At 54.4% G+C, this 21,741-nt stretch overlaps 6 protein-coding genes across 6 annotated transcripts; 5 read left to right on the top strand and 1 right to left on the bottom strand.

Annotated features, from left to right (window-relative positions):
- Positions 1-1,948: 1,948 nt before the first annotated feature.
- On the top strand, positions 1,949-4,247 carry N0V89_006565 (uncharacterized protein; the record flags this gene model as incomplete). Its single annotated transcript, XM_056215335.1, has 3 exons — positions 1,949-2,082; positions 2,232-3,012; positions 3,075-4,247. The coding sequence occupies 3 exons, from the start codon at positions 1,949-1,951 to the stop codon at positions 4,245-4,247; spliced, it is 2,088 nt and encodes a 695-aa protein (XP_056069582.1).
- Positions 4,248-5,354: 1,107 nt separating this feature from the next.
- On the top strand, positions 5,355-7,551 carry N0V89_006564 (uncharacterized protein; the record flags this gene model as incomplete). Its single annotated transcript, XM_056215334.1, has 2 exons — positions 5,355-6,132; positions 6,755-7,551. The coding sequence occupies 2 exons, from the start codon at positions 5,355-5,357 to the stop codon at positions 7,549-7,551; spliced, it is 1,575 nt and encodes a 524-aa protein (XP_056069581.1).
- Positions 7,552-8,832: 1,281 nt separating this feature from the next.
- CUP5 (vacuolar ATPase V0 domain subunit c) lies at positions 8,833-9,339 on the top strand (the record flags this gene model as incomplete). Its single annotated transcript, XM_056215333.1, has 3 exons — positions 8,833-8,866; positions 8,965-9,225; positions 9,278-9,339. The coding sequence occupies 3 exons, from the start codon at positions 8,833-8,835 to the stop codon at positions 9,337-9,339; spliced, it is 357 nt and encodes a 118-aa protein (XP_056069580.1).
- Positions 9,340-10,346: 1,007 nt separating this feature from the next.
- N0V89_006562 (uncharacterized protein) lies at positions 10,347-11,775 on the top strand (the record flags this gene model as incomplete). Its single annotated transcript, XM_056215332.1, has 4 exons — positions 10,347-10,674; positions 10,731-11,072; positions 11,132-11,413; positions 11,465-11,775. The coding sequence occupies 4 exons, from the start codon at positions 10,347-10,349 to the stop codon at positions 11,773-11,775; spliced, it is 1,263 nt and encodes a 420-aa protein (XP_056069579.1).
- Positions 11,776-12,399: 624 nt separating this feature from the next.
- On the top strand, positions 12,400-13,395 carry N0V89_006561 (uncharacterized protein; the record flags this gene model as incomplete). Its single annotated transcript, XM_056215331.1, has 1 exon — positions 12,400-13,395. The coding sequence occupies one exon, from the start codon at positions 12,400-12,402 to the stop codon at positions 13,393-13,395; it is 996 nt and encodes a 331-aa protein (XP_056069578.1).
- A 389-nt stretch (positions 13,396-13,784) lies between these two features.
- Positions 13,785-21,418, bottom strand: PKS19 (Polyketide synthase 19; the record flags this gene model as incomplete). Its single annotated transcript, XM_056215330.1, has 4 exons — positions 13,785-20,350; positions 20,398-20,506; positions 20,682-21,167; positions 21,215-21,418. 4 exons carry the CDS (start codon positions 21,416-21,418, stop codon positions 13,785-13,787), a joined length of 7,365 nt encoding a protein of 2,454 aa, XP_056069577.1.
- Positions 21,419-21,741: the final 323 nt, after the last annotated feature.

Here is a 21,741-nt window from a genome sequence, read left to right as displayed (position 1 = left end):
GTCAACCAACAAAGCAGCAAAGCATGCCTTTTGCGTGCGCACCACGTTGCAGCAGCTCAACCAGCTCAATAAATTTTCTCTAGTACGCTGACGCTTGTGCTACCATTCACCGAGCGTTTTGAGGGTTTTCAGGTTTGCGGCGCAAAGATATGGCCATCTCAAATGTGGTCTCGTGACGACGCGGCAAGAGCGACCGAGAGACGCGTCCGGCGCGGTCTCAAACGCCAAGTCACGTGAGCGTTCGTCACCCACGACTCACCTCCCCCGTCCTCGCGCGGTGCTTCAGATGGGATGAAAGCCGCGCAGAAGTATTCGCGAACACATTGCGACGCTGTTGCGCCTCCCCCGCGGGCGTCGCAGGTCTCATGGCTTCTCCCGCTGCGTCGTCGGACTGGCGGCTCGCAACGAATCAATTAAACGCACTGCCACCCGTTTCAAACCCTCCCGCCTGGACTTGCGCAGCGCTGGGCTGCTGATGTCGCCGCATGGTCTCGAGCAGTGTCACGCTGGCCTGGAGAGTTTGGCTGCTGCCCGGAAGTTGGCACCCCATCCGCCGTCTGCTCGTGCCAATGGCGTCTTTGTCTTCACCGACAAGACCCGAGCCAGCCAGCTCAGTTATCATCGGCCGGCGCAAACCCCACACAACAAAAGCTCGCGCGAACGGCGGGAGAGCGAATTCTGCCGATCCACCTCACCCCTCCCGCTTTGCCCGGCTAACACTCTGCTAAATGCGCAGCTGCTGGAGCGGAGAGAGTGTGCGATGGATGTGATTGCGCCCGCGGCTCGGTCGTCATTATGCAGGGTCGCATCCTGTCAAGCGAACCGCCCGCCAGCGCATCTATATCAGACTCTCAAACAGCAGCCGCAAGCCATGGCAGGATTGCGCTGCTCACCTCATAAACTAGTTCCCCAGCGGGGTGCGAGAGCTTGCCTGAGAATGGCGTTTGTACCGTAACACGGAGTTCAACAGACGCCGCAGTCCCTACTGCCAACGAATCCAACCGCTAGGCAACGTGAGAGGGGGACTCGGCGCGGAAGAGCACCTAAGTGAAGCACTCGCCCGTCCATCAATGTCTCCTGGGGGTACTCGCTGTCGTCAAAGTGAATGCGCCGGCGAGCCCATTGGCCAGGCGTGAGCGCAACGAGGCGGTTATGGCAAGACCCAATCCGTCCTGATTATTAGTGGTTTGCGCGCTGCGGCATGCATTCGTAGCCACTCTCTGGCGCCTAACCCGCACCCCGGAGGCAGACCTGTATCAAGCCCGGGTAGCAAGTGCGAGAAGACCTTCGTTGTGTACATGCATGTGTTGTGTCAGTCGCCGTACCATCCCGAATCAAATGACTGTAGTTGCGCAAGCAGGCTTGACAGAGGCCGCGCGCATGCATCCCTAGAAGCGCTCAACCCAGCGATTTTGCGTTTAATTCCCACGGAACTGCTTCTAAAAGCGTATGCGATCCAGATTGTAGCATTTGCTCTCCACGAGACTGTGTTGGCGCTCTGGGGTGGCTGCACTTTAGGTCCGCCTTCGCTTAAACCGCATCATCCAGCACTCTCTCTTCCAGAACCCTTCTCCTCTCTCCCCACTCGCACCAACTTCAGCGGTAAGCTCCCACGGCTTGTGAACGATGCATAGGGACCTGTCATCGCATCTTCCTGCTGCTCAATTCACGATTCTGCGTATGCCCGCATACTGACATCTCCTGCCGACCAGCACTCAAGCGGCGGTCTACGGAACGAAACCAACCCAACTTCTCTGCCCATCTGGCTTGCGCAATATTCGTAACTGTAAGTTTCATTTCTCTAGAGCTTTGCGACCGCATTCGCCGTTCCTTGTGCCCCTGAGGGCAGCATAGGCGGCAGTCGAGTGCTTCGGCGCTGTCTTTGCCTCGCTCCCTGCAACCTGGGCGGTGACGAGGACCAGCAGCAGCCACTCCGTTTTAGCTCTCCATGCCGTCTACCCAGACCACAATGCACCTCATCCGCCATATCGAAGCACCACATGCTGATTGTCATCACTCCAGATCCATCACCGGTCCCCTTTCCGATCGTTTCCCGCTCCGAGCCTTTGCGACACCGGCTGGGTCGGTCCAGCGCTCTACCATCGTATATTATACTTGTCGCACAGTGTTCGACATCATAACCACGAGCTTAAAATCCCACTGTCAGTGTCCGATAACTGGAATCCAGGCTGTCGTCGCTCGTCTTATACGCTGCTGTTCGAGGGTCTCAGTGTGGACCCACAGGACAAGTGCACATCAACGGTACCGGAGCACACCATGAATCCACACGGCAGCGATACAGCCATGATGGACATATATCCAAGCACGGAAACGGGACCGGCGCATGATACGCTGTCCCCGTCCAAGTCACCACAACCGAAGCAAGTCTCGTTCGAATTGCTGCTATTGCCTCAGTCCCCGCAGCACAAAGCACGTCTACCTATGCGTGTGAACATCTACCCGCACGATACAACTGACAGTATCATCACAACGGTCAAGAACTTCTATGGGCTCTACGAGCGCAAAGGGGTGGTCTTCGAGGATCGCCTTGGTAATACCCTGATCGCTCGCTATGAGAACTTCGCACACAACATGGTTGTCTACGTGCGTGTCACTGCAGAGGATCCGGAAATCGAAGAATATCAGTCTGTCTCGCATCACTCCATGTCTCCTCGCCGCCCGAGACTGGACGAAGCGTTCCAGATGCTCCCTCCCAGTCTCGCCAGGCACATGCGGCAAAGCGAGTCGCCTCAGCCAGGTCGTGGCCGACGTAGTGCTTCCACAATCTCTGTTAGCAAGCGTGCTCGCGCTGCTGGGAAGAGCCGCGGTCCCAGCTCTCATGGAAGCTTCGCTGATGCCAATGGCGATGCAAATGGCTACAGCGACAGCGAGAATGGCGACGCTTCCGTGACCTCACGCCGCTCTAGAAAGGAACAAGTAGCCAGCGCTGAGATCAGTGTTGATAACATCGTTGAGGGTGGCCGTCGCAAACGGGCCAAGTTTGACAGCTCTGTGAGTACACCTTATACAAGCTGCCATACTGGGAATGGAACTGACATACCGTCTCCCTTAAGGAGCTTCCTCTTTTCGTTCCTCCTCAGGTACCCATGACCGCGTCCCTCTCCTCAGTTTCACCTCAGCGACGAATCAGCGGCAACAATGCGGGATCACCATACGCTATGAGTAACCAGCAGACGTTCGCATTCTCGTATCCTCTAGCATCACCGCAAAGCTACGGTCAGGGTGACACCACATACATGCATGGGCTGGCTACTCCCTACTCTACCTCGAGCGCGCATGTGCAAGGTTACCGATCGCGCACCCGCGGCACAACACAAGGAGGGCCCTATCGGCAATCTGGTGCACCGGGAGGCATCTTACCTACCCCTGATCCAACACTCGGTAGCGCCAGTGTCATTTCGGATGAAGACGTTGCTCGCCAGCTGATGCGCCTGGGCGATGCGTCGAACTTCTCCACACACGGACGGACTTCTACATCGACGCTTGATGACGCGCTAAGCGGCAAAGCAGAGGTTGCATCCTCAAGCGAAGAGAGTGATGATGGCAGCGATGATGAGCAGGAACTCCCCCCACTCCCCCCACTCCCTTTCAATGTTGGACGCACCAATGGCTTGATTGGAGAGCCTATCATCCGTGGATATGAAAGTGTCGACAGCAGCGGTGAAGAGGACTACGACAACAGGGACGATTCCTTCAAGGGCGAAAGCGATGAGATCATACTGGATGGACATCATGATCATCATCAGCTTCACGTAGTCAAGGCTCGCGGGTCTGTCTCGAGCAAGTCTGGTCACCCAGGCAAGCCTCGCGCTCTTTCCAAGCCGAAAAACAAGGTCGCAAAGGCGCCCATGTCCCCAACGTCCCTCCCATCTCAGTCGCGCAAAACATCGAGCGCCTCTACCACTGGTCAGCAGCCACTTGGGCTTGACGAAGAGGACCTGTCATCGAAGCCTCGCTGCCAGCGATGCCGCAAGAGCAAGAAAGGTTGCGATCGCCAGCGACCTTGCGGACGTTGCAAGGACGCAGGCATCGGTATCGAAGGTTGCGTCAGCGAGGACGAAGGCAACGGCCGCAAAGGACGATACGGACGCCACATGGGCGTGCCGGTCGTCAAGAAACCTATGGATCCTCCTTCGTTGCACGACCACGTCCATGCGCCAATCGCTGCGAGCAACTTCCTCCTAGACGGCAGCATAAGTGACAAGAACAAGAAGAGGAAGCGGTAATATCTTGCGAACCACCGAACCCAGACGACGCACTGTTGCCCCACTATTATTGTGTTATCTTGCTTGTTGCTTTTCGCCGGCGCACATTCAACTGCTTTGCCAAGCGTAGCCGTGTTTTGGAGATGACCTTTACGACGTCTGGATGATTTTCCTATGTTATCAATTACCGGAGTCAGTGTTCGCGCTTGTTCAGTTGTCGCTTTTGAACTTATTGAGCGCACACCACTTTGGATAGCGCTGTAGGAAGGCCATCTCCGTTCCGCTCCTTTCTTATCCGAAAATATCTTCGGCGTTTGCCAATTGTTGCGACGTCGTGCGAAGGACTGTAAAGGGAAGAAGAGGGTGGTGGTTTCAAATTGTCTCTGCTGTTTAGGCTCATCGGCGGGCGGTGGACTGGGTATTGTGGTGCAAATTAGATTGGAGGATGGGGAATATGGGGGCGGGCCGGTCACTGTCTATTTTCTTATGTTGGTGCTATTGCTTTTCTTTTATGGATGTTCGGTACAGTAGCGATCTTTAGTTTACGACATTGAATGACAATACTACTGGAAAGGTCTCTCGGCTGGCTGGGCTGGCTTCTGGGCGGGTTTTGCGTGAAGCTCGCTGATGACAGGTGACACCCGATCCCCGCAAGGCTACAGGAGAGAGATCAGTCCGCAGTACCACCCAGTCGGTCTCCTCAACAAACTCCAACGCGCGACTGCTATGTCGAGTCGCCTTGAGATTGCGCTCCTCTTCAGTCGCACTGTTTGCGTCCCTGTTGACTTCGGATCTATTTCCGGACGCTATCGGCCCAGCCACAAGTGCCCCGCCGCCCCGCCTTCACAGTGTTCAAGTCGTCAAACCAGGCGTGCCTGATGACGCTAAACCTTAATTCGGGTGTCGTGGCTGTGTTCCAGCGAGGATCCCACAGGGCCTGGGATCCTCCCGTCGTATAACCGTCTGAGTCCCACCAGGCTGCCCTGTGCTGTGACGACGTTAATGAACATGTCAGGCTGTGCCCCGAACTGCGTGGGGTCCTTTTCCGCACTCTTACTCCCACTCCACGCAGCCTGTCCTCATCCACCACCCTAAGACTCCTCGCGCTTAGACGGCCAGTCTCTCGCTATGGCTGCCTCAATCAAAGACCGCATTGCCGCCCTCAACATCGAGCAAGTGCATGCCCCTGCACCCAGTAGTCGACCGACATACACGTACGAGCAAGCGACAGCAGCGAAGAAGAAGCCACCGCCCCCTCCTCCGTCGCAAAGACCACCCGCCGCGCAACGGCACCAGACCGTGAACAATCCGCCTGTGTATGATGCGCCTACCTCGGCCAGACACTTCGGCAACCAGCCTGCGCCTGTACAACCAGAACCGCCTAAGAAGTCACCAGCGCTACCTCCGCGACCCCCTCCGCGAAATAACACGCCCAAGCAGCCGCCCAGTCTACCACCGCGCCAGCCCTCACAAGCAGGGAGTCTGAGAAGAAGCGGTTCAAGAGACTCGGTTCTTACGACTTCCTCTAGTATATCCCATCTTTCCCTGGACTCAACCAAGACTACAACCAGCAATGGCACCAGCAATGGCGGGCGAATGTACACTGTGCGAGCACCGGCGTATGATCCAACGACGCTGCCCCCGCTACCTGCGAGGAAAGTCGAGGATCCCAAGCAGGACAGCTCCATCAAGAAGGCTATGCGATCGAATACAAATGTAACCAGTCCAAAATCGTTACCACCTCAACTTCCCTCGCGACCATCCCTTCCTGCGCGACCTGCTTCTAAAGTTCACGTATCGGAGAATGATCAAGCAGAAAAGCCGCGGAGGCTTCCTCCTCCCAATCTACGGCCTACCCTGGAGCTGGGTTTCAACAACGTAGCCAAACCGCCTCCACTTCCTTCTAGTAGACCCACGCCCAATCAGTCCAATGATAATGCGCCTCCTCCTGTGCCCCTTGCGTCGCGGCCGAATTTGGATCATATCATGGCGTCAAAGCCGAAACCTGGAGCTGTTCCTGCTTCGTGTCTTATCTGCCGAGATTTTTCAGGACCTGATCAGCACGCTGCTCAATTCCCTCGCACTAGCCTGCCGTCTTCCGACGTGACTTGGCTGGCTACACAGCTGACGGTACGTCAAAATCAAAGCTGATCATTGTAACACCTATGCCAGAATTACGAAGTGCCTGGAACATAGATGCGAAATTCGACTATGGATTCTTCTGACTTTAGCAGGCTCCATTCTCTTCGCCCACGGACAAGGCGCGCGCTATCTTTGTGTGGTTGCACCACAATGTGGACTATGACTGTCACTCCTTCTTTTCTGGAACAGTTTCAGGAACTACACCTGAAAAGACCATCTCTTCAGGTCTGGCGGTTTGCTCGGGATATGCAGGTGAGTCACCTTCTCATCACCAAAACAAGTCCTGGTTTTATACAGTCGGACTGCGTATGCCTGGCCTGGGGTAACGTAGGCTGCTCAGAGCTTAGGCGCAGCATTATATAGCCGAGTACGTGTACTAACAAAAGACGATACAGGTCTCTTTGCCGCTCTCGCGATGAAAGCTGGCTTGGAAGCCGTCGTAGTTGGAGGTCACGGCAAGGGCTTTGGACATTCGCCTCTCAAACACGGCGATCCGCTACCGCCGTTCAGCGCGGGTCATGCATGGAACGCAGTTCGTATCGATAATGGTCAATGGAAGCTAGTCGATGCTTGCTGGGGCGCGGGTAGTTTGGGATGCGGTAGTAACCAGTACAATCGGCACTTCACTGCGTCCGAGTTCACGAGAAGTAATGAGGACTTCGGATACACTCATTATCCAGAGAACAGGGACTATCTGTTCCGCAACGATGCGCGAACGTACACTTGGGAAGATTATCTCATGGATGACCTCGGCGAGCGACTCCAAATTTACGGCGACCCCGAAGGCGACCACGGTGTTAATCGACGCACCTTCCAGCCGGCTATGAAGCACATCAAAGTCCACGACCCGCACGATCCTGTAATCCGCTTCCAGTTCGCCGTATCATGTCCACACTGGGACCACGAGCGGAACGGGAAAGGGAAACCGTACGTTATGACACTCAACGTCGGCGGTCGAGATGGGAGAAAGACACAACATATACCATTTAATACTGACGGCAAGAGCTGGTGGGTGGACGTCAACCGGATCGACCTCGGTGCTCCGGGCCAGAAAATTACTGTCTGCTTTGTTACGTCTTTTGACAACAAGGATGGAAGAGGTCTTACGATGCAGCAGTATAAGGCGAAGCAGGGGAGAGTGGCTTCGGCATGGGGGTCTATGTGCTGCTGGGAACTGGTTTGATGCGATACCGGGCAAATGATCAATCATTTACCCTGCGTTACGCAGCGTAGCGGTCGACATTCTTTACTCACACTTCTGCTGTCTAACGCATACGAGTAATTGCAGATATGGATACCCTGGGAGAGAGTTTTTCTTTCGGCGTGGAAGTAATTATACAGTTGGCACATGTGCCTCCTTTGAGGACGAACTAGTTAACGATTTGAGTCTTGGGAAAGTCATGGTGCATGAAAATCATGTGTGTAACTTGGCGCTTCGATGGCGAGATAATGAGAAAAGTAATACCAAACTTGTTCAAACGCTACTATACATCGCGACGTCAAATAGTACCCTTGCAGAGACAACACCTGCAGAACACTGCCGTTACATCTCAATGAGCAATCCGCAACGAATCCGGTCACATCGTGTAGTTCCGAGTACATGGTATAAAACATGTCGTTACCATTATACCGTGGCGACCTCGAGAGGAATGTTCACAAATTCTAGCAGCTACAGCGTTCTTTCGAAAAATTGTTTCAGGGCTCTGAAAAGATCATACACGGACATGCGCACCGGGATAACATTGAAGGCTCTTCTATGATTCTCATCAATATAATATCGATAATATTTTGCATCTTTGTCAGATTGATTCTCCGAGGAGTGCAACATTTGAAGTTACGACCTCGACGCCCGAAAAAAGCCACACGTGACGTAAGGCTTGGCGTACGTAGGTCACGTGGCGGCTAGCTCCAGGGCCGGCAAGGGCGAAGCGAAGCCTGCACCTCCAGCCATCGTCACCACTACTCTCAACACCTTCCGCCGTCAGCTCCCAACGTCTGCGCCGTTCTTTCATCTCGATCCGACCCTATCTACACTCCGGAAGACCCGCAAGCTCGTCGACGCACCCGCAATGTCTGCCCCTACGGATCTCTGGTGAGTGCACTAGCTCTCCACGTTGAGGCAACAGCTCCAGCTTGCCTCTTCGATAAGCTCGAGCTTCCCAATGCCCGCGCACCTCTGGAAGACTTCTCGCAATGATGCATCAGCTTGAGCAACTGCTAACGTATATCTCATAGCCCGGTGTACGCCGTGAGTTGCCCAAACACCCGCTCGCCTCCTGGCGCGTCTACGTAGAGCGCTCCGCGGCCACCTCCGCTAAGCGCATCGAGCGCCACATACCATTGGGAACATTTGCTGACGGTCGAACAGCCGTTCTTCGGAGCGATGGGCTGCACTTCTGCGATTGTATTTACCTGCTTTGGGGCCGCCTACGGCACTGCCAAGGCGGGTGTCGGTGTCAGCGCAATGGGTGTCCTCCGACCTGACCTCATCGTCAAGAGTATGTCTCTTGCTTTCATCGTTCCCAAGCTGCACCTTGCCCGCACATGATATTGTTGAAAGCGCACAGCCGTGTTGATAGCGGCTAACTCGATGCAGACATTATCCCCGTCGTCATGGCTGGTATCATTGGTATCTACGGTCTCGTCGTCTCTGTCCTGATCTCCAACGACCTCGCACAGGGCACCTCGCTCTTCACCAACTTCATTCAGCTTGGTGCTGGTCTCTCCGTCGGTCTTGCGGGTATGGCTGCTGGTTTTGCTATCGGAATCGTCGGTGATGCTGGTGTACGAGGAACTGCTCAGCAGCCCCGGTTGTTCGTCGGCATGATCCTGATTCTCATTTTTGCCGAAGTTTTGGGTGCGTAGACCTCTGTGGCAATTCACATCTGCAATGCTAACCTCATGAGTAGGTCTTTACGGTCTCATTGTTGCCCTGCTCATGAACTCTCGTGGTGCCGATGGCAAGTGCTAAACGTAGGACATTACGCACGATCGCAGCAAACGTCAAATCTACTGCAATCGGCCACGTCGGCATCGATATCATTTACACACGTATCTGGCACGACCTCTTGCACTCACGTGGCGTTGATGAGCGCCATGTTGTACGTCTAAATTTGTGTATTTTCTTTGGGTGTCCGAGACAACGGATACTGGGGTGGGTTGAGGATGAGAGGACAGAGGTTGGATGGGGTATGGTAGATAATGACACCGATGGGCGGTAAAATGCGATCCATTCGATGGCGTGTATTCTAGGATCGTTCAGTCATCTGTCTATTTTGCGCTAAGAAACGGAATGCATCAGTCTTCATACTACATTACGGCAAGTGCGCGTGATGAGGCTAGAAGAGATGTTCAGGGTCCAATAGCTGCGTGGGATGCCACTAGGCATGTAGACGGTGCTTTCTAGGACTGTTGGACTAAGGAGTGATCTAGTATCGCATACAACAAGCTCTAAGTCTTTTTAGCCTGGCTCGTGGATCGAAGTCACGTTCACGCCGAGATGACTAGGATCCTCGAATAACGCCGATACAAGACCTATAAGTCGCTTGGCAGAGTAATATCATGCGTCCCTGTATTCGTGTTTAGCTCACCACCGCTACATCCGCTCACAGCACCTTCCTATCCCGGTATCGCCAAGGTTAACCTCCCTTCCGCCATATCACGTCAAGTAGACGACAAGTCTCAGCCAAGACAGACATTGCAGCTCGAATAAATGAAGGCGCCATACAGGATGTGAGATCTACGCCCAGGCACTCCGTGGTCTTCCAAAGCGATGATCTCCCGCAGGCGCATACGCCTTGGTACCTGCCCAAAAGACGTTACTGGACCACAGTGGCTTGAAGATATCGGAGGTGATACTCGAAGGGAAGATAGGAAGATGATCACGATCGAATAGACTGTCACTATAAAGAGCTAGAAGGGTTATTATCGTTGCTCAGTCAAGTTCAGTCAAGGTCAAGCATCTGAACCACTTGAGCCATGAGGTTCTTTCTCGCCGGGAGCTTGCTCCTCTCTAATGTCCTAGGCACTGCGGTACCCAGAGCCGAGCAAAAGGTAGACTATACAGGCTTCAAGGTCCTCCGTCTCTCGCTCGCCAAGGCCAGCCACGACATCGAGGCGCAGATCGAGAAAGTCGCAGCTCACATTCTGAATCCCGGAAAGACGACGCTCGATGTTGTTGTTTCGCCCGAGTCAGTGGATACCGTAAAGGCACTTGTGCCAGAGAGTATCATTATCAACGAAGATCTCGGCGTCACATTAGCTGAGGAGGGTGAATTGGTATCTCCCGACTTCAGTGCTTCTGCAGGTATAGTCACCATCAATCCCCTCATGAGTCAAGCCATGCATACTGATATCGCAAAGTCCCTAGTGAGACATGGTTCACGGCGTACCACCCGTATGCCGACCACCTGACATTCCTGAGCGACTTGCAAGGCGGGTTTGCTAGCCAGTCTGAGATTTTCACAGCCGGGACGTCCGTTCAAGGCCGCGCTTTGACAGGCATCCACATTTGGGGCTCTGGTGGTAAGGGATCGAAGCCTGCAATTCTCATCCACGGCACCGTGCATGCGCGCGAATGGATTACTACCATGACGGCTGAGTACTTCGCGTGGCAACTACTCACTAAGTATGCCTCTGATACGACCGTGAAGTCTCTCGTCGACAAGTACGACTATTACATTATTCCAGCTGTCAATCCTGATGGTAAGTCAAACAACGCACTCTTTCTCCTAGAATGCGAAGCTAGTCTTACACATGGCTAGGCTTTGTCTATTCCCAAATCACCGACCGCCTCTGGCGCAAGAATCGCCAAACAGTCAGCAGCAGTACCTGCGTGGGCCGCGACATCAACCGGAACTGGCCATTCAAATGGGAAGTTACGGGCGGAGCATCCACGAACCCCTGTTCCGAAACGTACAAAGGGCTAGCTGCTGGCGACGCACCTGAAAACAAGGGACTAGTGGCCCAGGTCAACTCGCTGCGTGATGGCAAAGGCATCAGGCTGTACCTTGATATCCACTCGTATGGACAGTACATACTTTGGCGTCAGTTTTCCATCTCAATGTCTTCACCACATGACTAATAGAGCTACTTAGCATACGGCTACGACTGCTCACTCGTCGTGCACAACAGCGCTCAATTGCGCTCAATTGCCACCAGTGCCGCTGCTGCTATCAAGGCCGTCTCAGGAACTAGCTATACTATTGGCCCGTCGTGCTCTACGTTGTATGCTACAACGGGTAGCTCTGTTGATTACGTCGATTCGGCTGGCAACGCAACATATAGTTACACGTGGGAGCTGAGGGATACCGGGGATTACGGGTTCCAGTTGCCGGCAAGTCAGATCCAGCCCACGGTTAGAGAGACGTGGCAGGGATTGGTGTCGACGTTAACGAACGCTGGGTAACGGTGATATTGAACGATGGCAAGGCTTGAGCGTACCCGAGAGGTGGCGAGGTGGCTGATTTCGGAGCATCAACGGAGTATCGTGGGATGATGCCATGAGTCGCCGACCAACGACAAAACTACGTCTTGAGAATAAAGCCTAGACGGACTGTATGAAGAGCAAGCAATACTATTTTCCCACGTGATCTTTCTACGTCGCGTATTGCTCACTGGAGGCGTTCCCGCTAGAAGGAGTAAATTTCCCCGCTCCGGTGACATCACGGTGCTTCTTCCTGCAAGAGCTCCCCGCAACCACTGCGTTCCAATGGCCAACCATTCGACCCCTGCAGCTCAAGAATCCTCACGATACCAGTTGTTGCACGCGCATAAGCATAGTAAACCGAGACACACAGGTTCGCTTCTTAATCACCCCGCGTTACATATCCCTCTGAAGACTTTGCAAGTGGGGTTACGAGCTTGAAGTGGAGAGCTGCCCGATTTGGACACTGCAACAGCCCTGCTTCTACACTGCAACAGCAACCGCAACGTCATATAAAGCCGACGTGACCTCCAGTCTGGGGCTTTTCGTCTCTCCATCTCTCCCACTTACTCCCTTCCGTCTTCTCCATCAGCAAGACTTCTCAAAATGGTTCTCAATATCGGCATCATCGGAACTAATTGGATCACCCACTCCTACGTCGAGTGCGCCCAAGCGACCCAAAAATGGAACCTCGCCGCCGTCTACTCGCGCAAAGAAGAGTCGGCCAAGGAATTCGCATCGAAATATGAAGGTCAGAAAATCGCGCTATACACCGATCTCGATAAGTTCTACGCCGACCCTAATCTCAACGCCGTCTACATCGCCTCGCCCAACATCCTGCACTACGAACAAGCAAAGGCCGCTCTCAACGCCGGAAAACACGTCATCCTAGAGAAGCCCTCGTGCTCCACAAGCCAGGAACTGGATGAGCTGTTTGCGCTCTCCAAGTCAAAGGGACTTTTCTTGATTGAGGCCTGGCGCCACATCCAAGAAGTAAACTTCAAGATCCTCAAGCAGTCAATTTCTAAAATCGGCCGCGTGTTGGGTGCAAGCATCACCTTCTGCCAATTCTCTTCGCGCTATGACGCCGTGCTCAAAGGTGAGGTGCCCAACATCTTCAACCTGGAGATGGGCGGCGGCGCCCTCGTAGACATGGGGTGCTACACCGTCGCAGCGGCAGTATGGCTCTTCGGCGCCCCGAAAGACGCGCAGTACTACCCCGTCATCATCAGCACGGGTGCCGACGGTGGCGGCACCCTGACGCTACACTATGAAGGGTTCACCGTACATCTCGCTAGCAGCAAGATGCACACCAGCGAGGCACCTTCCGAAATATACGGCGAGAAGGCATCACTCATCGTTCCCACCATCACCGACATCGAGCGTGTGACGTTGAGCGATCCACGGACGAAGAAGAAGGAAGAGCTGGGCGCAAAGAAGGTGGATTTGAATTTGAAGGAGGAGGCGGAGGAGCAGGCGAGGATCATTCTAGAGGAGGACTGGAAGGCTGCCGGAGAGTTGGAGGCGCATTCACGGGCGGTGCTGAAGGTCACGGAGAAGGTGAGGAGGGATAATGGGTTGCTGTTTCCGGGTGGAAAGTAAAGGGCATCCATATGGAGGTGCAATATAATAGATTTTGTACGTTGACGTAAAGAAAGTTTTATTTCTTCACACATCTCCCTTTCGGCTTAAACACGTGTGCGTGAGGCAGCCGTGTCGTAGAGGGGAAGTGGTTTGACGCAACAAAAAAGGTTGCGAGGACCCATACTGGTTGGTCACCGCTGATCAATAGAGAGCTTGGCCGGTAAAAAAACATTGTTTTGATATGTAGGACTGTCTATAGTTGAGAAGACCGGACGGTAAGCGGCCGGGTGTAACCAATTTCAATCACGTAAAGCGCCACCACACTAGCCGATACGCCAACCTCCGTAATCGACTTGTTCCATCTCCAGTTGCTCTCCTGCATCCTCTTCCTCACGATGCCCTCGCACTTAGGACTTGTTATTCTTCCGCCAATCGACCAAGACATCATCGCACATGCGTGAAATCGAGTATGTGTCTGACATGAGCTTCAAAACAGGCACGTCGACGCCCGTCTCTCTCAGAAACCACTCGCGGATACGGATCGCCACAAGGGAGTCTATGCCCAGACTGGTCACAGGCAGACTGTTATCCAGCTTCTCTGGGTCGATTTCGAGCAAATTACCGAGAGCCAACCCAAAGCACTTTTCCAGTACGGCCAGGGACTCCGCAGGGTCTTCGGTCGCGGTAAGCTGGTCCTTGACGCTGACGGATCCGTCGGCTTGCGCTTCGCTGGATTCGTCCACCTGTTCCTGGCCCACGTAGCAAGACAATCGAGGGTCATCGCGCCACTCGCCTTGGAAGACTGGCCTGATACCCGTGATGAGTTCAGCCTCACCCGAGCCAGGACGCCCGCCTATGATGGCCTCGGCAAGCATCTCGTGCAAGTCTGACTCTGACTCTCTATTGAACCGCGGAAGAATGGCCTTATAGATGGTTTCGGCATGGTCGGAATCGCGCCTGAAAATATATCCGAACCCAGTTAGGATGGCAATGTGAAGGACTGAGCCGGCTAGGCCCCGAGCCTGCCTACGCTCAACGAGGCTCGCCATGTAGTGGTTTGCGGCAGCATAGGCGGACTGGCCAATGCTTCCAACGATCGAAGTCGTAGATGAGAAGCAGATGAAGAAGTCGAGCTGTTCGTCACCAAAGACTTCGTCAAGGTTCGCGGATCCCACCATCTTCGGCCCCAGTACGGCCGCAAAGTCGTCCCAAGGCATACGATGGAACAGGCGATCCCGGAGAACCATAGCGGCGTTCATTACACCACCAATAGGCGGCATCGTTGCCTTGATTTTGCTGTAGGCTGCCCGGACGGAGTCCTTATTCGAAATGTCAACAGCCATGGGTCGCACTGTGGCTCCTTTGCGGGAAAGATAGTTGAGGACACTCTCAGACACATTAGGCTTACGGCTGGTCAAGACAACATTCCGAGCTCCGTTGTCTACCATCCACAAGCAAACCGATATGCCCAGGTCTCCCGTCATGCCGCAGAGAAGATAAGTCTTGTTAGCAGCAAACAACCCACGATGCTCGAGCGGCCGGACCAAGGCACTAACAGTATCGGCAGTGCTCCAGTCAACAACAGCTGCGAGTCCCAGCTCTTTGCTTCTCACTGCTGGGAGCTTGTCGACACCCACAACCCCATGATGTTCTTTATGAAGTTGCGAGCCGCCTCGAAGATGCTCGTTGGCCAGAGAAATAAGCAAAGGAAGGCTCAGGCCGACGGTGAGATCTTCCACCTTCTTGTTCATGATCGCAGAGGCTGGCAAAGACGCGCGAATAAACGCAGATAATGTCTCGTGCTGCGGATGCGCCAGGTTGACAAAGCCGTGCAGGCCCTTGGGTTGTACGTCTTGGATGTCATCCTCGCTCGCGTAGGGGTGGAGGAAGTTGACATCTGGACTCGTCGTCAACTCAGACGTGGTTTGGAACACATAGACCCCCCGCCTACGAGCGCCAGCGTCAATAGCCTCGCTGAGGTCGCTTGGTGCGCCGTGGACCCACACAGGCCCTTGCAAGCCACCAAGCAGGTGTTCTGCAAGAATGTTTGCGAGAAAGTGGCCTAGTTGTGCCGTGTCATCCACGGTTGGCTTCTTCTGCTGCCAGCGATACAGTACGCGGTCCGCAGCAACATCAACGAAGGAGCTGTTCAGCGACGAAAGACCAAGAATCTTGTCTCCGGAAGCCACATCGCTACCGATGCATACATACAATGGTCCGTAGCCTTCGCAGGTCAGAGTATGGAGTGAGGAAGCGGTGACCTGCAAGCGTATCTTGTCTGCTTCGACGCCACTGATGGTGGCAGCCTGTAACTCGAATGCTTCTTGCCGTTCTCCAAGCACCACGGCCGTACCTTTCGACTTAAGGCTCGTAGTCTGCGTGACCTGCCGAAGCCTTGCGGCCGACCGACGATTGGTGCTATCGCGGGGTATAACCCTGGGTATGTATAGGGCGCCCTGCTTCAACACAAGTTCGGGCTCTTGGGTCCAGAGCAATTCGTCATTCTTGGCCGGATCCTGGAAAGCCAGGCGCAGAAACATCTCCGCCAGCATGGATGGTTCAATTGATGACGGGTCGTCCACGTCCAGGAATTGGAGTCTGAGGTCCATGCGCTCAGCCCGCAGAGTGCTCGACAACCCTACAGTGGTGTTGGCATCAGGGTTCTTACCAGACTTGGCACCCGTGGTCACCCACAGGACCACTTCAGCCGTCCCCATGACTTCTTGCAGCCCAGTGAATCTCTTCTCGGTCATGCCGCGGAATACGGGGCTTTCAAGATCGGCAAGGCAGAGAACAGCCGCTCCTTTGGGTACCTCGATGCCCTCGAGTTTAGGGAACATGGTAATAGTGCTCGATGGAGCAACCGCCTTAATCATTGCCTGCGTCTTCGATCCCAGGTCAGAACTGGCACTGTCACCAATGATCAGGACATCGCCCAGGGGCGGAAGTCCCTCGGGAGCCACAGCGAGGGGCTCGCGGAGCAGTTGCACCGTCTCATCGACCGCCTGTGCCACGATTACGGAGCAGAAGGAAGGTGTCGAGCTGATATCGACTCCAGAGAAGCCGTTAGCTTTCAACAGCTCATCCCAGCGTTCGAGACTGACGGTCGGTGCCCAGACTCGCCCATCTTCTATGCCTAGGAACCATCCTGGGAGTGTGGACATGACAAGCTGAGTTGGCAAGAAATCTCGGGTAATTTCAAGTAACATCAAGCGACCACCAGGGCGGAGTAGCTGTCGGCAGTGACGCAAAGTCTCATCAAGACTTCGTGTCGCATGCAGACAGTTTGAAGAAACCACCATATCGAACGTTCCTGGAGTGAAACCCTGGTCTGCTGGATCGTTCTCGATATTAAGTGTCTTGAAGGCGAGCTTGCTGCCTTGCTGGCTAAACACCGTTCGAGCATTCTCGAAGAAGCCCGTGGAAATATCCGTGTATGTGTAGGACGCATACCGATTTTCTAGGCCATCCAGGACTGCGCGTGTAGTGCCGCCCGTACCAGCTCCGACTTCGACGATGCGCATCCGGGGATACTGATGCGAAAGCTGTTTTACCATGGCTTCTATGTCGACATTGCCATCCTTTGCACCGAGGCCCTCAACGTACAGACGATCAAGCATGCCATCTTGCGTGAGCACTTTCAAGGGCGGTGTGGTTCCGCGGACAATCCCGACGAGATTTTTGCCCATGGCATGAAGAATGTTCATGTCATTGTTGGTCGGGGAATGAGCAGCACGCCACTCATTCAGCATCTGCATCGTGTCGTTTGCCCACTCAGGTCTGACCTCTGGATGCTGCCCAGCATCGATCTGAGGAAGTAGATGTTCAAGAACCCAGGTCATCATGTGCTTGCGGAACTTGCCCATCAACATCAGCTCCTGAGGCAAGATCTTCTTCTTGAGTTGGCGCAAGTAGAAGTGTGCCGTGCGTGTAAGCTGCTCGTAAAGCTCCTGCTCTGCCTCCGAAAGCTTGGCTCCATGACCGGGTTCAATACCAAAGCGTGCGTCTCTTGCCCAAGCTGTGCCTGCATAGAGCCAGGGCTGCTGGCGCTGTCCAACGGCTGTTACGTGGAGTCCGCGTATCTGCACTTCAGTACTAGCATCGCCCGCATTGCAAATGTCCACGTCGCCCGACAGGCTGGTTTCATTGGCCGATGTTACTCTGGCGTCAACTGTAAGGATAGAATCAGTTGACTCGGAAGTCATCATGCTAATTCTGACACAATCAATTCGCCTCGGTAGATAGATGGTCTGCAATCGGCCGTCTCCTGGGAACGAAAAGCCGGCAAGCAGACCATGAATAGTGGTATCAAGAGGCGCAGGATGCATAGACGCACGTATCGATGAGCCTGTGGGCGGCGGAGATACCGTCATAGCGGCACTGTTGAGCCGCCTGGATACGGACTTCGCTCGGAAAGGGTCCGCGTAGTTGTAGCCTACTTTGGCAAGGCTTTCGTAGAGTTGGTCGATGTCCAAGGCATCCAAGGGAAGTCGTGGCTCAGCCCGCCGAGGCAGGGCATCCTTATGGGGCTCACCCAGTGAGATCCGCACACCGGCGGTGAAATGGGTTGTCAGCCTAGCTTGAGGGGCGTCTAGAGGTTGGACCGAGTCAACCGCACCGCTGTAACAGGCAACTTCCGCAGTTATGCCGTCATCAGACTGGCTCAGAACACGAATAGTGAAGACAACCTCAAGACCCGGGGAGTCTTCTTCGAGCCGCATCGCACGCATAATGTCGACATCGTGTAGTTCTACGAGACGCAATGACTGCTGGTCATCGACAAGGCGGATGGCCGCCTCATATGTCATCGCGAGGTACCCAGATGCTGGAAAAAGGATTTCGCCTTGGATCTTGTGGCCTGCTAACCATGGCAGCTCATTCACCCTAATGAGCTGCTTCCAGTGGACCTCGCGCTTGTCACGTTCGCCATGCGTATCAGAATGACCTAGAAGCTCGTGGCGTGATTCTTTCCGGGTACGGAAGATACGAGACGTTCTCGACTCTTTCCAGATGAGATTGGGATGGTCCCACGAGTAAGCTGGGAGGCCTTTAAGAATGGAAAGCTGCTGCGACTTGCCCCTCGGGAACGCCCGACGTATCCCATCGAACGTGATGATGGGGTTTGTCGATGGGAACAACTTCCACAGAAGCCCCAGGGCGTCAGCAAATGATTCTGTTGCGTTCTGCCCACGCTTCAGAACCCCAGAATACGGAAGTGAGAGACCGGTCAACATCTTTATAGTCTCGGAGCTTGGACCTTTGAGAGCCGGGTGCGGTCCAACTTCAAGAGCAAGGTCAAAGTACTGGTCTTCGTTGAGTGCTCTCGCAAGTGCTTGGCTGAATAGCACGGCCTGCGTCATGTTGTCGACCCAGTACTGTCCCTCGAGGAGGTGGCCATCAGCCTGGTCAAACGATCGGATACGGCCGTTCGGACCAAAGACACTGGAGTACCATCGACACTGTGTGTTACGGCGTTTTTGGACTTTGACACCACATGCCTTCATGGATTCGAGGTATGGGGTGCCACAAGGCTTCATATGGTGAGAATGGTACGCCGTGTCGACCTGCAGGATGCGGGCAAAAGTTCCCTCTTCCTCTAATCGAGCGTGGGCCTCTTCAATCGCTTCAGCATCGCCTGCCAGCGTGCAGCTCGTTTGGGAGTTGCTGGCAGCCACGGCAAGCCTCCCACCAAACTCGCCACAGAACGTGGTTGCTTGGCTTAGCGACATGCCAACGGCCATCATCTTACCGCGCTTGCCTCCCGGCCCATGCGCTAGATGAGAGTGAACGCCTCTGTAGTATGCCACTCGGATCGCATCAGTGGCGTTAAGGTATCCCGCAGCATACGCAGCGCCAATTTCGCCTGACGAATGCCCAACAACAGCAGAGAAGTCGATACCGGCGGCACGCAGGACATGTACCAGAGCAATTTGGAGAGCAGTACAGAGCGGCTGAGAAACGGCGGCTTCGCCAACGCGGGAGATCTTTGCCGGCGCGTTCAGCTGATCGACCAAGGTCCAGTCGGGGCGGTCGTTCGCAGGAAGGGAGTCTAGACTTTGTTGCATTTGGTCTATGGCGTTTCGGAACAAATCTGAGGCGATATAGAGCTCTTTTCCCATGGTAGCCCATTGTGCTCCCTGACCAGTGAATACGCCCAGAATGCGAACCGGAAGCACTTCAGGAATATTTGCAGTACGTGTGCTGCCCTTGAGGGCATCCTTCCCTGCCTCGAGCTTCTCGGCAAGTTGCTCCGCTGAGGTTGCAGAGAACGCGGCGCGGAACGGGAACTCTGTCCGCCGGAATAGAGTATGTGCAAGTTGGGCTAGGTCCGTCTCAGGGTGTTGGCGAAGATAACCTGCCAGTGCTCCAGCTCCAGCAGCCAGAGCATTACCCGAATTAGCAGACAAGACGAAGGGTCCACCACCTGGTGCGTTCGAAATACGGACGTCCGGCGTTGTGCCGTTCAGCGGGTGGCTGTTCCTTAGAGAGCCAGGACCGTCCCAGCTTTCAATGATGGCGTGGGCATTGGTGCCCCCAAAACCGAACGAGTTGCAACTGACACGACGCGGGGTCCCTCGCGGGAGTGCAGGCCACTCTACTGTCTCGGTCGGAATGCGCAGATTTGCGTAATATGGTCGAACCTTGGGGTTGAGGTTTTTGAAATGGAGATTTGCTGGAATCTGACCGTGTTGGACTGCCAACGCCGCCTTGAGTACGCCAGCTACTCCCGCAGTGCCCTCGGTGTGTCCGATGACAGTCTTAATGCTTCCCACCAAGAGCTGGCCTTCCCTGCCGTTAGGGAAGAACACGCTTGAAATGGCGCGAGCTTCAATTGGATCACCGGCTTGAGTTCCCGTGCCATGCGCCTCAAAGTACTGTGGACGATCGGATTCGCGATCCAGGTTGAGTCCAGCCCGAACGTACGTTTCCCGGATAAGTCGTGCCTGCGACTCAGAGTCGGGCATTGTGATACCTGTTTGTAGTCAGCAAAGCTCAGGAGGAATAACGTCGGCAGCATACCTGGCGTCTTGCCATCTGAGTTCACGCCCGTCTCGCGAATGATAGCTTCGATGTGGTCACCGTCAGCAATGGCTTGGCTAAGGGTCTTGAGAAAGATGGCAGAGAAGCCCTCTCCTCGAGTGTAGCCTGGTTTTCATGAGCGTGTGAAGTTGTCATGCGCCAATTGCAACATACCATCTGCAGCGGCATCCCACATAAAGGAGCGCCCGTTGGGTGACAGCATGTTTAGCTTGAATAGCACCTGTCAGCACGTGCTGAGGTTCCCCAGTAGTGGTACAACAAACCTTAGATTCGCTAACAAATGGTTCAGGTCCAATGATCAAATTCGACCCTGCCGCGACCGCCATCTCGGCTTCTCCATTCCGAAGGGCGGACACTGCTTGGTGCAGCGCAACCAGACTGGACGAACACGCGGTATCGATGCTTACCGACGGACCTCTCCAGTCATAAAAGTACGACACGCGGTTAGCCAGTATTGAAGCCGCAGTGCCGGTCCCGTGGTACTGAGGCAGGCTGTCGATACCTCTGATAGCAGTAAACTGGTAATCGTAGCTCATGCATCCGACGAAAACAGCGGTAGACGAGCCCTTGAGCTGCTGCAACGAGTAGCCGGTCGATTCAACACCCTCATACACTGTCTCGAGCAGCATCCGTTGCTGAGGATCCATAGCCTCGCTCTCCTTTGGGTTGATCGAAAAGAAATCCCGATCGAAAGCACGAGGATCTTCATCGAGAAGATAGGCGTGCTTGACGTTTGCACTCTGTCGCTTCTAGTCAGCTAACTACAGGAGTATCTGATCAGGGCATGCTATCTTACTCCGTGATGTTGACTGTTCGCATTGTAGAATGCCGTGGTGCTGAAGCGACTGGTGGGGATCTCCTGCACCACGTCTCGGGGAGCTTTTAGGAGCTCCCATAGCTTCGATGGAGAGGTTGCTCCACCTGGGAAGCGGCAGCTGCTACCCACAATCGCGATGGGTTCGCGCGTGTAGAACGAGTCGGTCTCGTCGTAGCTCCCCATTGTATAAGTTGTAGTGTTGGTGACAAGGAAGGCGTGATGTTAATGAAGGAAGGGTTTGTCACAGGAAGCTAAGGATTCATTGCTTCCTGACCAAGAAAAATTCAATATTGAAGTGGTCAATACTAGCACATATATTGTGTACGTACAGCCCGTTAGGTGTTAGAGGTGACCGATGCGGCCTTGGACAGTGACTCCGGAGCGCATCCCGCCGGTCCCGATGATGGAGCCTCAAGTCGTGGACATCTGAAACTGAGAATTCCGACGCGGTGGCAATCGCGGTGCGGACTATCGTCGTATCTCGAACAGGATCCTGCCGATGCTGC

The sequence above is a fragment of the Didymosphaeria variabile genome (genome assembly GCF_027946475.1).
Source record: "Didymosphaeria variabile strain IMI 356815 chromosome Unknown scaffold_5, whole genome shotgun sequence".
In the NCBI taxonomy this organism is placed as follows: domain Eukaryota; kingdom Fungi; phylum Ascomycota; class Dothideomycetes; order Pleosporales; family Didymosphaeriaceae; genus Didymosphaeria; species Didymosphaeria variabile.
Note: the sequence above shows the minus strand (reverse complement) of the source record. Positions and strands in the feature narration are given on the sequence as shown.